Source organism: Bufo gargarizans, chromosome 5 (assembly GCF_014858855.1).
Source record: "Bufo gargarizans isolate SCDJY-AF-19 chromosome 5, ASM1485885v1, whole genome shotgun sequence".
NCBI lineage: Eukaryota > Metazoa > Chordata > Amphibia > Anura > Bufonidae > Bufo > Bufo gargarizans.
Window position 1 is genome coordinate 371,459,384 of NC_058084.1, and position 19,139 is coordinate 371,478,522.

General features: G+C 39.3%; 1 protein-coding gene across 2 annotated transcripts in view; it reads left to right on the forward strand.

The window, feature by feature from the left end:
• RBMS3 (RNA binding motif single stranded interacting protein 3) overlaps positions 1 to 19,139 on the forward strand; it is an 886,528-nt gene that overhangs the window by 787,621 nt on the left and 79,768 nt on the right. For both annotated transcript variants that reach the window (XM_044294643.1, XM_044294644.1), the window contains exons 8-9: positions 10,680 to 10,726; positions 12,596 to 12,692. In XM_044294643.1, coding sequence (XP_044150578.1) covers positions 10,680 to 10,726; positions 12,596 to 12,692 — 144 coding nt within the window. The remainder of the gene's footprint in view (positions 1 to 10,679; positions 10,727 to 12,595; positions 12,693 to 19,139) is intronic.

Below are 19,139 nucleotides of genomic sequence, written 5' to 3' on the forward strand. Positions count from 1 at the left end.
GAAACTTCCGCCCGGCAGTGTGTTCGGTGATTTCACCGGCTATAATGGGTGGGCTTTAGCGCTGCTCTAGCCGTTTTACTGGTTAGGGCAGCACTAAATCCCACCCATCAGTGCCGGTGATGTCACCGGGCTTCCTGGCAGCCCCATGGAGAGCCCCGATCATCACCGGATCTCCAAAAAATGCCTTTGCCCTGCGTGATTTAGCGCAGGGCAAAGGAGAGCATCGGAGCATGAACTGCTCCGATGCTCAAGTCAGGGGGGCTTCCGGGATGAAAATGGAGGTATGTCCGGGTTCAGCTCTAAACCCGGACAACCCCTTTAAGTCTAGAGTCTCTAATTAGTAGTTTTCTTCAGCTGCCTACTGAAGAAACCACCCAGCAGCAGCAGGACATGGAGCAGAACTTGAACCAGCAGGTGATGGCATACTTGGACTGCACTCTGTCACCCCAGATCCAAGATCCACTGGACTACTGGGCAGCCAAATTTGAATTGTATTCCCTCACATATAGCCCCAGAGATACATATGGTATGTAATGTCTCCACAATGTTAATGTACATGAAGTCTAGTGTCTAGTATACTCTTGATATCCTGAACAAGAACCCTCTCCTGTAAGACTGATATAAGATAAACATTAGATGAAGGGATCATTTCTGTCCTGGGAGAAATGTCCAAGATTATTACAAGATAATTGGAACAATTTTTTGCACACAGATGCCTGGACAAATTGGTTCATGCTCTAAAGATTATATTTTAATTGGAAATGGCATTGACGGCCAAAATAACTATAAGGATATGGCCACATGGTCAGGTTTCTGCATGCAATTTTGGAAGCCAAAACCAGGAGTGAATTCAAAAAAAGAGTCATTTCTGATCTGTATTCTTTCTCTCCTTTTTTGAACCACTCATGATTTTGGCTTCCAAAACTATATCAGTAAAATTGACCATGTGGTCATACCCTAAAGTCTCTTTTAAACGAGCGTATGCGGTGTGTGGAATCCGCTGCGTGAAAGAATGCCAAACCCTACTCCGGAGAGCAGAGACATTAAGGAGCATTAACATGACTGATAATGCTCCGTGCCTCTCTGTGATCTCTTTACTACAAAATCACAGTGAGATAAAGTTGTCACCGTGATTTTGTAATGAAAAGCTCACAAAGAGGCCTCATGCACACAACCGTTCCGCTTTTTTCAAAGATCCGTTGTTCCGTATCTGAGGTTTTTCTTTTCTCTGATTTAAGTCCTCTTCTCCTCTTCTGTTCCGTTATTACACAAAACATATCTGTATTGGTTTTCGTATCACCGAACACATGAGAAATATGGGCTGGGCATAGCATTTCTACAGTATGGATCCGCAAAATATAGATGAAATACAGATGACATACCGATGTGTTCTGTGTGAATTCCATATTTTTTGCGGAACCATTGACTTAAATAGGGGCCTCGGACCGTGATTTGCAGACAATAATAGGACATGCATTACTTTTTTGTAGAACAATAATACGGAAGCAGTGTTTTTGCGGACCCATTGAAGTGAATGGTTCCGCAAAAAGTCAACCAAAAAAATGGAACGGAAGCATAAAGAAAGTACTTTGTGTGCATGAGCCCTTAGGCTAAATGCATACAAACGTTGTTTGTTTCCGTGTCTGTTCCTTTTTTTTGCGGATAGGATGCGGACCCATTAATTTCAATGGGTCCGCAAAAAATGAGACCCTAAGGCTGAGTTCACACGGGCGAGATTTCCATGCGGGTGCAATGCGGGAGGTGAACGCATTGCACCTGCACTGAATCTGGACCCATTCATTTCTATGGGGCTGTTCACATGAGCTGTGATTTTCACGCATCACTTATGCGTTGCGTGAAAATCGCAGCATGCTCTATATTGTGTGTTTATCACACAACGCATGCCCCATAGAGGTGAATGGGGCTGAGTGAAAATCGCAAGCATCAGCAAGCAAGTGCGGATGCAGTGCGATTTTCACACATGGTTGCTAGGTGACAGTCTATTCACTGTATTATTTTCCCTTATAACATGGTTATAATGGAAAATAATAGCATTCTGAATACAGAATGCATAGTAGGAGGTCAATTGAGGGTTAAAAAAAAATAAAAAAAATGTACTCACCTTCTCCTCTTGATCGCGTAGTTCCCGGTCTCTTCTTTACTTCTTTAATGAAGAACTACGGGCTAAAGGACCTGTGATGACGTCAGATCACATGCTCCAATCACATGGTCCATCACCGTGGTGATGGACCATGTGATTGGAGCATGTGATCTGACATCACCACAGGTCCTAGCCGGTAGTTCATCATTAAAGAAGTAAAGAAGAGACCGGGAACTACGCGATCAAGAGAAGAAGGTGAGTTGTTTTTTTGTTGTTTAACCCTCAATTGACCACCTACTATGTATTCTGTATTCAGGTGTTTCTGTAAACCGCAGAATCAGGGTAATAATTATTGAGTTTTGTTTGGCTGTTAACCCTCGATGTGTTAAAGAAAAAAATGGATTAAAATGGAAAATCTGCCAAAAATTTGAAATTTTGAAATGTCATCTCAATTTTCCTTTAATTCTTGTGGAACACCTAAAGGGTTAACACAGTTTGTAACATCAGTTTTGAGTAACTTGAGGGGGGTAGTCTCTACAATGGGGTCTTTTATGGGGGGTTTCCACTATGTAAGCCCCACAAAGTGACTTCAGACCTGAACTGATCCTTAAAAAGTGGGATTTGGAAATGTTCTTAAAAATGTTAAGAATTGTTTCTAAAATTCTAAGCCTTCTAACGTCCTAAAAAAAAAAAAATGCCATTTCCAAAATTATACCAACATAAAGTAGACATATGGGGAATGTTAAGTAATAAATATTTTATGAGGTATCACTTTCTGTTTTAAAAGCAGAGAAATTGAATATCAACTCAAATATAACACTGTCATAGGGTAAAATGTGTCACGAGAAAACAATCTCAGAATGGCTTGGATAAGTAAAAGCGTTCCAAAGCTATTACCACATAAAGTGACACATGTCAGATTAGCAAAATTAGGCCTGACCAGGAAGGGGGCAAAAAGCCCGGATGTGAAGTGGTAAAAGAAAAACATAAGAAAACACTTTGGAGTTCACCAAACAGCGTATGGTAGGCTCTCAGAACACATGAAAGATGGTTCTCTGGTCAGATTTACACAAAAATTTTACATTTTGGCCGCCATAATAAATTCTATGTGTGAGGCAAACCAAACACTTCCTATCACCTCACAACACCATCCCCACATTAAGGGCTCATGCCCACGAACGTAAGGGCTCCGTGCCCATTCTACGGACCGCATACGGAGCTTCCGCAATACACCAGTCACCAGCCGTGTGCATTCCACATCACGAATGCTGTGTGGAACCACAGATCAGAACCCCACGAAAGCACTACATAGTGCTTCCGTGGTGTTTCTGGTCGTGCCTCCACACCGCAAAAAATAGTGCATGCACTACTTTTTTGCGGTGCGGACTGTCGGATGCGGGAATGTCGGATGCGGATCGCGGACCCCATTCAAGTGAATGGGTCCACGATACGCATGCGGCTGCCCCTTTGTCGGTGTCTGTGCATTGCAGACTGCAATTTGCAGTCCGCAGCACGGGCACAGAGCCCTTACGTTCGTGGGCCTTACATTCGTGGACATGAGCCCTAAGGCTAGGTCTACACGACGACATTTGTCTCGCGACATTTTGTCGCACCAATATAGTGCGACAATATTTCTAATGATAGTCTATGGTGTCGCACTGCAACATGCTGCGACTGTGACGCGACAGTCGTAAAAAATCAATTTGAAACATTGGTGCAACATCAATGTTGCGCGACATATGTTGCAGTGTAGTTGTGCCCTATGTGTCGCGCTACTTATTGTCGCGCAACAAATGTCGTTGTGTAGACCTAAACTAAAGCATGGTGTTAGCAGTATCATGCTGTGGGTTCTGTTCATTGGCAGGGACTAAAAAACTGGTCAGGATTGAACAAAAAATGTATGGTGGTATATACAGGGCAATTTCAGAGGAAAATCTGTTTAACTGTGTAATGAAGTCAGGTGGCACTGCGTACTGGTTGAGGGGTGCTCGGTTTGTGTGGAGGTAATCCCAAAATCAGAAGAATGAAAGAAAACCAGCACTCCCCCCCAAAAATTTTTTTGCTGGTGATGGATTTATTGGTCACTCATAATATACTTATATATTATATGAGTGAGCAATAAATCCATCACCAGCAAAGTTTTTTTGGGGGGAGTGCCAGTTTTCTTTCATTCTTCTGAAAATCTGTTTAAGTCTTCCAGAAATTTCAGACTGGAATGGAGGTTCACCTTCCAGCAGCACAATGACCCTAAACATACTGCTAAGCCTACACAAGGGTGGTTTAATAGGACATTTTTAAATATCTGGGAATGTCTTAATCAAAGCCAGGACTTAATTCCAACTGAGAATATTTGGCAAGACTGCAGAACACCAATGCAACCCATCTAAGTGTACATTCATAAGTTCGTATTTTCAGTTTGTGTCTGTTTTGCATTTTCTGCGTATCACACTATTTTGGGGCTGCAAAAAATGCGAACAGCATACAGATGTCATCCATGTGCTGTTTGTATCTGTGTGGCTGATCCGCGAAACATGATTAGAACAAATATTATTCTTGTCTGTTTTGCAGACAAGAATAGGCATTTTTGAAATGAGACCCGCTATAAGTGTAGGATGCACATGGATCGCATCTGTATTATGGGGATCTGCGATTTGTGAACAGCAAAACAAATGCAATCATGTGAATGCCCCCTAACTAGAATGAGTTGGGGCTTAGCAAATGTAGACATACCCCATGACACTTGCATTTGTAATTGTAGCAAAAGGTGGCTCCACAAAGTACCGCATTTTAGGCGGTGAATACTTATGCACTTTACATTTTTATTTTTTATGCCAACAAAAACAAGAAAAACCCAAGGCAGTGTAGATTCTCTGACTCTGGTTGGATATGATTTAACTTGTTTCCTTTCCTCATACTAGTAATTGAGATATAATGACACAGCTAAAGTTCACAGTGTGTTTCATAAGCAGATTCTCTCATGAATCCTTCAAATTATTGAATAAAAATAGACAGCAGGCACATTTGAAATGAACAATTACTGAATGTATTTTAACTTCTTGCATCATAACCAGAGATGAAAGAATTTCATCACGCTTCGTTTGGTGATAAAAGCAGAATTGCGTTATGGATTCCGTTACCACAGACCATAATGCAATGCTATGATGGAATGCATAACGGAATGCCTTTAGAGGCATTCTGTTATTTATTCCATCATAATAAAAGTATATATGGGCTGCAAAACAGATCCGTCCCGTTTCCGTTATGGAGGTGAGTCATAGAATTGCATTATGGTCCGTGGTAACGGAATCCATAACCAATTCTGCTTTTACAACCAAACAAAGCGTGAACAAATTTCATAACATGAAATTTGCTCATCTCTAATCATAACATTTTATTACTTATAAGACCTTTTTCACTTTAATCCTTTCTGTCTTAAAATGTATTTGAAATTAGTTTAAAAAGTATAATTTTCTACAAAATATGAAATCATGACGATCAGTAGCTACTACTATACTGAAAGCAAACAATGGATTTCATGAAAGCCTTAAAGGATAACTGTCATATTTTTTTATGTAATTGGATTGGTCTGACTAAGTTTTTGCCTTAGTTCCCAAGTTAATACTTTTGTATAGGTATTGAATTACCTAGTTATAGTAGCATGTTCTTTCCTCCCCCAGGCATTTTAGTGGTGCGGCTAAAACAGCGTTGCTAGGTGTCCTCCGTGTCCTATCTTCTATATACAGAAGATGGAGGATGTAGTAGTGGGCAGTCCCAAACGCTGCATGCGCGCTCTCGTTGGAGCAGGATAGTGCCGATATTCGCAATAAAAATTTGCGATAAAAAATTGTGATCAACTACTCAGGAGGAAGAGGGCGTGTTTAAGTCTGGATTAGAGCCGATTGGTTGGGGTGAGGCTGCACATTCCCGAGATGAGCCAAATTCATTCTGGGTAGTTAAGGAGGGAGGTTTTAGCCTCAGGGTAAGGGCATCAGCGGCCATCTTGAGAAAATAGTCAGAAAGAAGTCTTGTGAGGAGCAGCTGCTATGGATGGAATCTTATTAAACAAGTGTTATGTGAACACAATAATTAGTGATTATGGATTATATCACCACATCATCGACAAAATTGAATTTTGAGTGCTTCAGTTCTTTTGTACTTAGGGATACTAAGAAAATATTGGAGATTAACTCAATCAAATTTTGAAAGTCTGAACCTTTTAAAATGCAATTAAATATTTCAACCAGTCGTGATCATTGTTCCCAAACATATCTATAAGACCAAAGTTTTTATTGATAAGGACACACAACAAAATAGGACTGAATCAACATTTAGTACCAAATTTAAGGATTTTCCATTATCTTACATGAACTATAATGTTACAATAATCATGTTACAGACTGTTTTCAAACAGTCAGATGGCTTTTAACAGCCACTGCAGCCTAGATGTCTTCACTAAACTGAATCAGGTAATATAGAGATGAACGCAATCATATTACAGAGAATGAGAATGGAAAGTCTAGACATGTCAAATATCTGCACCCGCTATTAATTTCTAGTATATATCTCCCAGGGCAGACATTATTCTTAGTGAAAGGCACATAAGGTTGCAGATTTTCTAGCCAGTTCTTTAAAACCTTTCTATGGGGAAGCTGTCTTGAATTCAAAATAATGCAAAATGTCAATGTATACGGCTTGAAATATTTGCTGTCAAAGAGGAAAAAACATCAAATTGTGACTTATTTTAAAACATGCCCATCATCACAAAAAAAATCAGCCATAGATTTAGGGCTCATGTACAAAAACTTTTGTCCGCATTTTCTGCGGATTGGATGCAGACCCATTCATTTCAATCGGGCTTGAAAAGATAAAGAGAGCACACCGTGCACTGTCCGCATCCACAAGTACGTTCCGAGGCCCCAGCAAAAAAGATAGAACAGTCGCAATTTACCAGTAGAAATGTCGCAAATATGTTTCAAAAGTCGCAAATATGTTTCAAAAGTCTCAAGCGTGGTCTGGCAGAGGGGGGGTGGATAAAATGCCACATTTTGGTTTAAAAAAAGGCTAATTTTAGTACCATTGGTGTTAAAATGTGGCAAATAGAGAGAAATCTGTGGAAAATCAAGTTGATACTTTAAAAACTCATATTTTAAAAGCGTTGTGCGCCTTTTGATATATGAGGTGAAGCAAATAACAATTTCTGATTTGTAACGTTAGTATGTTTTTGGTGCAAATTACGCCATTATTGATAAATGACCTCTATTGTCTCCTTACCTTTCCCCTTCTCAACATACAGACAGAAAGAGAGAATCTACAGCTGCATCTCTCTTCTCCATCCCCCACCCTTTCTACTGTTTACAGAATTACTCTAGATTATTTATTGGGGAAGGGTTTTTAACAAGGTTTCTAAACTTTTACAGACAGCTTGAAATTGGATAAGTACATAGCACAGACAAAGTAGAAAGGATTGCCTATACCCATTGATCTAGCAAAGTGCTGGGAATTTCTGAAATGTGGCATTTTTTTTCATTTTTCAAGTAAAGTGGAGTTCTTTTTTATATAGAAATGGCCAAAATATGAGTAATCTGCAACAAATTTAGTGAGACTGTATATTTTCAAACTTGCCACTGCCAATGATTGGCTGAGGAAGCATTGACAGCCATTTTGTGTTTGGAGCTGAGATCCAATCAAATGTATAATTTTAAATGCCTTATATTTATATTGGAAATTCTACTGGTGGTTAAAGTTATAACATTTTCAAGATGAGGCTATTTCTTGGGCCATCTTCATCTGAAACCACATTCAGCTTACAGTGCTGGAGCCGGTGCCCTACTGTGTCAAATGCAACTGGATGTAGACCCAACCAATCAACTGATTTTTATGTGGATTTATAGCCCAGTTGTATAGCGCAATCTTATGTTTTACATGTAAAACCCGCTTAGACCTGGAAAAGTTCATGTTCTCTATATATCAAGTGATTTTGAGTGTAAAGCAGCTCTGCGTGACTTTTATAAGAGTTTGCTTTATCTCTCTTTACTCTTCACTTTTCTCTTATTTTGGGTTGATCTATTGGGGGCTTTAAAACTAATTAGCAGTTTTCTATAGAGACGGTCTCAAGTTACAATAATTGGTATCTTATAATAGGGTCCCTGAACAAATTTATATTTTAATTTGAGGAGACATTTTTTATAAAATATTTATTTATTTAGTTTTTAGGTTATTTTTTATATTTGTCCTTGACTTCACAAATAAACTTTCATGTACGGTAATTTAATAGTGTTGATTAATGGAACTTTGACTCATCATGTAGTTGTGAGGAGATTATCCTTGTTAAAATACAACAGAATTTTAATTTCTTAGTGAATTAAACAGAATTATGCCATAATTATGCCCTTAAAAAGCAAGAACTTGAAAAACAGGCTGCAGTAATTACAAGAGAGCAAATTTCTAAAAACATTTACTTATATGGAATATTTAAAAAAATGTACAAAAATATTAGTTTTTCCTGAACATATAAAATATCAATTGGGTGCTTTAAAATGGATAGAGAGTTGATAACATACATCTTCATCACAGGCTCTGCTATGCAGGATTTAAACATAATATTGTAACATCAACTCATTATAAAACATTGATAGTATGCAAACATCACACTGGCAGAATAATATATGACTTGGTTTTACTTCAGCGAATGGAAGACAAGGCCTAATCTTATTTAATAGCCTTGACAAGGTAAGAATGAAGGGCAGATTTTCGGTGCTTAAGTATGCAGCATAATACATGAGTCCATGTCTTATGTATCTTTTATGCAGGGAACAATTTTAATTAAATCTGTTCTGATTGGCCAAAATTCAGGGGACTCTTATTAATTACACTCCTTAAAAACATAGGTATATGTACTGCAAAAATATGATAAGAATATATATTATGTATGTAATATATGCCAGTCTTTTACTGGTTAGAACTGTTTTAGCAGCATGTGGTGTTAGATGGTTCCATCATTATGGCTGATCATTGTGTGTGTAGATCTAAATGGCTGACTTCTCTTTAATCATGGCTGTTAAACCTTTGTGGCACCATAATCAATGTACAGTTTCAGTGCTGACAAAGGAGGGAGACTTTTTGTCTTGTCCTTGTGTCAACCAGCAATATGATTGCAAAGGTTGACTGGACTAGGTCATATCATTACATCCCTGGGCCTAATAAGGGCTCCCACGATGAAGTGATATCCTCTGTTATGACCATAACAGATGCCTGTGTGTTTTACAAACACAAGTAATATTATACTGTCCCATGAACATATGACAGTACATTATGTTTAAAAAAGTAGTTAAAAGTCCCCCAAGGGAACTAAAAAAAGGGGGAAAATTAAATGAAACATTCATATTGAATATTAAAAATCATGCTGTAATGCAAAAAATATACACATAAAGGTATATGTAGATACATTTTATTTAATCAAAGTAAAACCACTGACCAGTATAATAAATATAATAAACATATGGATTCTATTAATTTTAATTTTAAAGGCTATAAAAAAAATACCTGAAACCATCAGATATAAGATGTTTACATTTTTATATATTTTTTCCAGTAACCAAAAGAGGAGCATTGACTGGCATTACAAACAGTGCTGAGAGTGATTAAGCTATGTGAGCGCTTCTCTCTTCCCGTTCTAGTGATCATGGGGGTCTCAGTACTCAAAACTCACTGATTAAAATGTTTGCTAAATTGCTATGACATTTCAAATAGTTTTACCAATGTTTAGTGACACTTTAAGGTGTTACATCTACAGAGGATGCTCCTAAAAGTGAAATGGGCTGTTTGCAAGTTACAGAATTTATGTGGATTATTGGAATTACTGGACAAAAAGTCTTACATATAGATGGAATTATTTCTCATCTTTGCTTGTTTTTCCAGTCATTATAACTATTTGAAATAAGCACATATTAAAAAAAATATATCATGTATCCCCCCCCCCCCTCCCGAAAAGAAATGCACACAAAGCACCATCATGGTGCATTTCATCATCATCTATTGAGTCTTATCAAATAACTGAAAAAAAATAAAACAAAACTATTGTGTGACTATTCTTCTATTGCTAATTTTACTTAATAGTAGCTAACTATGGATGTGTCTGGTGGAGTATATTCTCCCTTGTGGTCCCTATTTATACCGGTGAGGTCCATGAGAACTATTATTGAGGTGTCCACAATACAGTATTGCACTGTATTTTTCAGTTTAATTTTTTTATTTTATTTTTTATGTTTTTACTGAGAATAAAAATCTAAATCTATTGTTTTCCCATAAGCAGTATCCCTAAATCGACTTATTGGTCTTTCTCTTTTGTTTCAGTATCCTAGTTTATTAGAGAGTAGAGCATTAAAAATTATATTATCAGAAAATATCAAGAATATAGATTATAAACTATTGAAATTTAAAAATGTAATTATTTTCAGTGTAACTATCTTTACAATAATATTTGCTCTGCTTTTTGCTGATAAATTTATCTTGCAATGCACCATAGTTGTTTTCGATAGTTGAATATTTAAAGTGAATTATTCATCTTTTTCAAATGCAGACTGGAATGACATTGACATATGACCCAACAGCAGCTATGCAGAATGGGTGAGTACAATTTATTTTTTCTTTTAGTCTCAATTTGTCTTGTTAGTATTCATTATGTTAACTTTTGGATGTGAGATTTTGGAACATAAATTCTTACTCAGCATCACGTTTTTACGTTAAAATAAAATGGCACAGCAAAAAAAAAGAGCATGCTATCTAAAAACATTTTTTGCTTATTTCTTTTTGGAGTAGTATTCTAAAAGCTGACATAAAATCACCCAATGTTATTCTATCTTTAAGGCATGTTAGAAAACAACTACAATATACCTTAAGCTCTGTATCTGGAGACTTTTCAAACAGGAATTACCTTTCAGTATACCTATAAATTACTATAATTTCAAATACATCTTGAGATCAGGACGGATTTGTTGTGAGTGGGGCTGTGGTGTTATTTAATCTCTCCTGGAGATCCTCTTCACTAGTGTGAAGTGACTTCATATAGATTATGGCCTTGACAGCTGGAGAAGTCTTGAAAAACTCTGTAATAATGTTAGCATCAAATGTAGCTATGGAGCCCATTGCTAATAAATGATAATACAAGAGATTTTGAGGGATTTTCTTGCCAATGCATTAGTTCATCACATGAAAAATGTTGACAGTTCAGTAACAAGAAAGCCTGGTCATGCGAATGACTTTGGTAATCTAATTAATAAAGATGTAACAGATATTATGATTTATTTTTCATAACACTGAATATGGTTCATACTATGTCCTTTGCACTTACTGTACTTTTCACTTTTCACTGTACTTTGACCTGAGGTAGGAGCGGACTACCTCTGAAACACGTCACGCTCTGCTTGTCCATTTTTAATGATTTATATGTCATAAATTACAATTTTATGGGCACATTTATTAAGACCAGTGCTTTAGATGACGGTCTTAATAAAGCTTCTTAACTGGTGGATGATCCACCAGAGTTATGAAGAGGCGCTTGCCTCTCCATAACTTTGGCGCATCCAGCCCCAATTCTAAATTTAAGACAGCTTTCAAGTGATGCGGCATCTGAGGGGTTCAATGATGAGGAACTGCGCGATCATCGTTCTCCGTCATTGTGCTCACCACATACAAAGGAATGAGCTTTGTGACTAAGTAATTTGTCACAAATCAAATTTCCTTATGAGATTCGGTGAAGCGGCCAAATCAAATTTTTTATAACTTTGCTCAATACTAATATTAATAATAAAATATATTTTTAATTTTGCCTTGGTGAGCTTTAAGGTGAGAAATGGATGAAGGTGTTTATTAATGACCTGATGTTTTAGGCCTAAGGCCCCTTTCACACGAGCGAGTTTTCAGCGTGGGTGCAATGCCTGAAGTGAAAGCATAGCACCCGCACTAAATCCTCACCCATTCATTTCAATGAGTCTGTGAACATAAGCATTTTATTTTTCACACATGAGTTCTGCATTGCATGAAAATGCAGCATGTTCTATATTCTGCGTTTTTCACCCAGCCCCGACCCCATAGAAGTGAATAGGGCTTTAGTGAAAAATGCATTGCATTCCGAAGCAAGTGCGGATGAAATGCGTTTTTCACTGAACGCACCCTAAACACATCCGGACCTAATCCGTCACGCTCGTGTGAAAGGGGCCTAAATGTTTAAAATAAAATGGTTGCTAGGAGATGTTCTTTATAAACCTTCAGTCTTTTGCCATGCGCGTGAAATATGCATTAAAACGCATTGCACTCGCGTGGAAAAAACTGAACAACATAACGCAATTGCAGACAAAACTGACTGAACTTGCTTGCAAAATGTTGCGAGTTTCACAGAACGCACCCTGAATGCATCCGGACCTAATCTGTCACTCGTGTGAAAGGGGCCCAAATTAAAATAAAATGATCTACCATATTTTTTTCTTTGCTTTCTAGATTTTATTCTACTCCCTACAATATTGCAACAAACAGAATGATTCCACAAACATCCATCACACCTTTTATTGCTGCTTCCCCTGTATCTACTTATCAGGTATGTTCTGTATGAAGACAGATAGATAAAGATGAATAAAACATGTATTTGATTTGTTGTTAAACTAAAGAATGCATATACATTTTTTTGTATATGTTTTGTATATGTATTATTATTATAATTATTATTATTAGCAACAGGTTTTAGACAAAAACAATTGTTGGTAAAAAAACATTGAACATTACATTTATTTTTAAGAAATAATATTTGTAAGAATTAAGGTTAGAGATAGGGAAATTTGTCTGGTTTCATGGATAGGTTTATTTAGCATTTTTGGCTTTTTTTTTTCTTTTAGCCATTTTTAGCAGTACATTTTGCGGTGGTTTATTTTTTTTTATTTTTTTTTATGCAGCCAGATGTCCTTTTAAAGTCTATAGTAAATTATGAAATTCACCTGATTTTTGTGTGCCCTTTTTTGTGTGTTTTCAGCTTTTTGGCATTTTTATGAAAACTTAGCATTCTTCAGGTGTGGCATTTCTTAAGAGGCACAGTATAAATCTCTATGGGAGTAAAAAAATAAAAAAATAAATAAATAATGCAATTCTGTTTTTTTTTTTGGGGGGGGGGGCTTTGTTTTTTTAACATTCACTATGGACTAAAAATGACATGACAATCTTATCTTACAAGTTACTATAATTATATTCATACCAAATGCATAGTTTTTATTATACTTTGCTACTTTCAAAAATAAAAAAAACTTTTGAACTTTTATTTTTCCCATCGACATATTCTCACACCCATATAACTGTAGGGTGAGCTTTAGTTTTAATTGTTACCATTTTTTTTCACTTTTTATTCAATTTGTTTTTGGGGGGTTGAGGTCATTTAAAAAGGGAAGATCAGTCATTTTTTTATTTCTTTTTTTGATTATGGCATTTATCATTCACAATAAAAAATTTTAGTAAGCTGATATGTTATGTTGACAACATGTGACCATTGAAACCAGTAACTGCACCAGAGAGGCCAGTGATGGCTACAGTGGGCACATGTTTTCAACTTGACAACAGCCAGGTGACAGATTGCAAATAGGAGAAAAGGTGAGATGGTGCAGGATATGTCAAGTAAGTACTTATCACTTCTTTATTGAGATCCCTATATTGTCAGAAGGAAAACCTTTAAATGTAATGTTTAAAGTTGTCCAGCAGTCTGGGACTTGTTAATAACACCGCACAACAATGATTTTGCTACTGAGAGAAAAACATGTCATTTATACTAAAATAAGCGCGCTAATTCCAAATATGAACTTGGAATTTGCCTGACAAGTCTAGATTTTAAGCTATACATGCAAAGCCTATTAAGTTATAATATTAATGCATTATATTGGAGATATTACAAAGGACATGTCCAGACCTGTTTGGACGCACTCAGGCTGATGTCAGCAGTAAGCATATAAGGCAAGCTGGACAGATTTTGATAAAGTAATCTGCTATAGTGCTATCAGTTTTGAAACTTAAGATGGAAAAACGCAAATGTGTTAAAGATCCAGACAATTTCTGCTACATATGTGGCAAATACACTAATTATGATAAGCGCAAGAATCTAACAAACCGAGTGTGTCTTACAGCTTGGGATGAATTTGTATTAGTAGTGCAGAATTTCCTTGGGAACAGACGAGCTTCAAACTATGCTGAATTAATAGACAACATGCTTACAGCATATAAACAACTTGACTGCCGAATGTCATTGAAAGTGCATTTCTTACATTCCCATCTTGACTTTTTCCACACAATTTGGGAAACGTAAGTGAGGAACATGAAGAGCAGTTCCATAAAGATATTTATACAATGGAGAACAGGTATCAAGGCCGCTGGAATCCCAACATGATGGGGGACGACTGCTGGTTTTTGCAACGGGAAAATATGACCGTTCACAAACGCAAAAGCAGATGCCCAAAGCACTTTTAACAGTACTGGGCCTTGCTCAAATAAGACTTTTTGTAACGGTCACGTCCACACACACACAGGGGGCCCTGCCTACCCCTGGCCCTGCCTACCTGCCTCACAAGTCCTGATGGCAGGGGTCAACTGGACGACAATCCCTTACTTAGGATATGTGCAGGGAAGAGAGACAAGACAAAATACGGAACGTGAACGGACAGGGTCAGAACCAAGAGAGCTACGCAGTACAAAGGGTTAAGCAAAGAATGGTCAGGATAAGCCAGGGTCAAATACCAGGAGAGTAGAGAAGTACCACAGGAGTCCGCAAAGAGTAGTCAGGTGGGAGCCGAGGTCACAATACCAGGACGGATGCGCAGTACAGGAGGAGCAGGCAAAGGATCGTCAGGGAACAGGATCAGGTAAGTATTCAGTAGTCCAACAAATAGCCAGAAACCTAGAATTAACAGGCAACCTGTGGCCAGCAGGCTTCCTGTATTTATAGTGGGGTCTGAGGGCCATGTGACGTGGCCAGCTTCACATGGCCGACAGACAGACAAGTCGAGCACCGAGTGATCAGCTCGGCGCTCAAGGCAGACCTAGGAACAGGGAGCCTCCCAGCTAGCAAAGCCGCCCTGGGAACGAGGCCAAACACAGATCCTCGCTCCCGAAGCTAAGCAGCAGGTCTGCGGCTGATGGGAGACAGAGTGTGCCTTTGGCGCCCCGTGACAGTACCCCCATTTTTACGAGGGGCCACCGGACCCAAGACTTCAGGCGATGGCCTTTCAAGGTGTTCTAAATGAAATTTTCGAACAAGTCTAGGAGCATGAACCTCCCTGGTGGGTACCCAAGATCTCTCTTTGGGTCCAAACCCCTTCCATTGAATCAGGTACTGTAAGGAATTACGCACTCTCCTGACATCCACTATCTTAGACACCACATACTCGACAGCATTACTAACAAGAACCGGCGGAGGCGAGGCTTTCAACGGTACAACAGGTTCAAAATACTTTTTAAGTAGAGATTTATGAAATACATTATGAATGTGGAATGACTCGGGCAGCCCTAACTTAAATGATACCGGATTAATCACCTCCGTGATCTTATACGGTCCAATAAAACAAGGAGCAAATTTTCTAGAAGCTACCTTGAGAGATAGATTCTTGGAGGACAACCATACTTTATCCCCAACCTGAAAGTTCACCCCCCTTGAACGTCTCCTATCGACCTTGAGTTTTTAAGAACTTTGAGCCTTTTCTAGGTTCGATTGAACCCAGGCCCAAACTGTGCACAGTTCGGAGGAGAGTTTATCCGCTTCAGCGTTAGAGGAGGAGACGGACGACCCAGAATGAAAACGGGGATGAAAACCATGGTTACAAAAGAAAGGGGAGACCCCAGCAGAAGAATTGACACGGTTATTCAAAGCAAATTCAGCCAACGGAAGGAATTTGACCCATAATTGCTGGTCATCAGCAACATACAACCTCAAGAATTCTTCCAAAGACTGATTAAGGATGATAGGCGGAAGAAAAAGATAATGAAATTTTACATCTTTGACAGAATTTGGACACAAACTGCACACCCCTGTCAGAAACAATATTTTCCGGGATACCATGCAATCGAACAATTTCTTTCACAAAAATAGACGCCAGGGTTTTTGCATTCGGAAGTTTAGACAGGGGAATGAAATGAAACATCTTGCTAAACCTATTGACCACTATCCAAACCACAGTCTTACCCTCCGCCAGCGGTAGGTCAGTTATAAAGTCCATCGAGATATGGGACCAGGGTCTACTGTGAATAGGTAGGGGTCGTAGGTTACCAGCAGGGCGAGTCGTATGTGTCTTAGACCTGGCACAAACCTCACAGGCTGACACGTAGGACTTGACATCCCTGGTCAGAGTGGGCCACCAATAAGATCTAGAAACCAGATCCTTAGTGCCCTCAAAACCCGGATGTCCACAAAAGGCAGAATCGTGACACTCCCCCAACAACTGGAGACAAAATTGTACGGGAACAAATAACTTATCTGTTGGGGTGGATGCCGGTGCCAGATGTTGTTCAGCCTTAATGCGAGCCAAGATATCCTGGGTTAGAGCCGCTAAGAAGATGTTTGCTGGTAGGATGGATTCAGGCTGTGCCTCAGTGGGTTGAAAAGCATGGAAGCTCCGAGATAATGCATCTGCCTTGACATTTTTACTTCCCGGCCTCAACGTAATGGAGAAATCAAAACGGGTAAAAAAACAGAGCCCATCGGGCTTGTCGGGGATTCAACCTCTTAGCAGACTCGAGAAACATTAGGTTTTTATGGTCAGTGACAACAGTTACCCGATGCCTTGCCCCCTCCAAAAAATGCCTCCACTCCTCAAATGCCCATTTAATAGCCAGCAGCTCCCTAGTCCCTATGTCGTAGTTTCTCTCCGTGGGAGAGAATTTCCTGGAGAAGAAGGCACACGGTCTCAAGTTAGTGAGGCTAGCAGGACCTTGTGAAAGGACTGCTCCTGCGCTGTCCTCGGACGCATCCACCTCCACAATAAAGGGTCTCTCCTGATCAGGCTGGATCAGAATGGGAGCACTACTAAATGCCTTTTTTAATGTTTCAAATGAAGAAATGGCCTTGGTAGACCAATTCTCCAAATCCGCCCCTTTCTTAGTAAGGTCGGTCAATGGTTTAGCAATTACAGAAAAAAATCATTATAAATTTACGATAGTAATTAGCGAAAACCAAAAACCGTTGTAAGGCCTTTAAAGATGAAGACCTTACCAATTCCCTAATTGCCAAAACCTTACCAGGATCCATCTTAAAGGCGTGAGGAGTCAGAACATGCCCTAGAAACAGTATCTCCTGTACACCAATGACACATTTCTCTTGCTTAGCGGATAGCTGGTTCTCTCTCAACACCTCTAATACTTGTTTGACATGAGACACATGAGATTCGAAATCAGGAGAGAATATCAAAATGTCGTCAAGATAGACAATAATAAATTTACCTAAGAACTCTCTAAGGATATCATTCATTAAGTTTTGGAACACAGCTGGGGCATTGCTGAGTCCAAAAGGCATCACCTGATATTCAAAGTGTCCTATCGGAGTATTGAACGCTGTCTTCCATTCGTCTCCCTCCTTGATTTGGATTAGATTGTATGCCCCTTTCAGGTCAATCTTGGAAATCCAGATTGCCCCCAGAACCTGGTTAAATAAATCAGGAATCAATGGGAGAGAGTATCTATTTTGGACAGTGATTTTATTTAATCTCCGGTAATCAATACAAGGCCTAAGACAGCCATCCTTCTTCTTAACAAAGAAAAACCCTGCTCCCATAGGAGAGACTGAAGGTCTAATATGCCCTTTAGCAAGGCTCTTCTTAATATAATCTTCCATAGCCTTGCGTTCGGGCTTAGAAAGATTATAAAATCGCCCTTTAGGAAATTTGGCACCCTGTATTAGCTCTATGGCGCAATCATAAGGTCTATGGGGGGGGGGGGGGTAGAACCTCTGGAGTAGGGGATGAAAATACATCAGAATATTCCTTAATAACTGAGGGTGATGTATTAGACCTTACTGAAACCCCAGCCTGGACCACGGATAAGCATGAGTCACACTTAGGTCCCCATTTCACCAACTCTCCTTTGGACCAATCTATTGTGGGGCTATGTAAACGGAGCCAAGGCAACCCTAGCACCACCTCAACCGGTAGGTTCTCCAGGACTAACAGAGAAGATCTCTCAGAGTGGCACACACCCACAGTTAGAGAAATTTCAGAGGTACATGACCTCACCGTACCACCAATCAGGGGAGTAGCATCAATAGCCATGACATGGATAGGTGTAGGTAAAGCAAACATTGCAATACCCAATTTACTAGCATATTCAAAGTCAATAAAGCTGGCCGCTGAACCGGAATCAATAAAGGCCTTACCTGGCCACTTATTAACCCCCAAAGAAATTGTTATGGGTACCAAAAGCTTACATTTAGAAAAATCAGGGTGTACCTGGTCTTTAGGTTGTCTTGCCTTAGGAGACTTGTCAGAGAGGACCCTCTTAGGACACTTGTTGATCCAATGGCCAGGATCTCCACAGTAGAAGCACTCTCCGTGTCTGCGGTGAAGATTACCCCGGGTCATACCAACCTGCATGGGTCTGTCAAGTCGGACAACAAGGGTCATCATCTCCTCTAAGGTCTCTGGAATTTGATTACTGACTAATAGATCTTTCCATTTATCAGACAGACCAGACCTAAACTGACTCTTCAGGGCTGGTTCATTCCATCCTGAGGGGACACACCACCGTCTGAATTGGGTACAATACTCCTCTGCAGGGAGATGGCCCTGAACCAGTGCCCTAAGAGCCATCTTGGCTACCAGGGCCCTGTCTGGTTCGTCATAGAGGGTACCCAGGGCCTGAAAAAAAACCTCCACAGAAGTTTGACAACTGGCCCCAGGAGGTAACGAGAATGCCCAGTCCTGGGGATTACCCTGTAGTAGAGAAATGATAATCCCCACGAGTTGGCTTTCAGGACCGGAGGACACGGGCACAAACGGAAGTAGAGTTTGCAACTCTCCTTAAAGGAGAG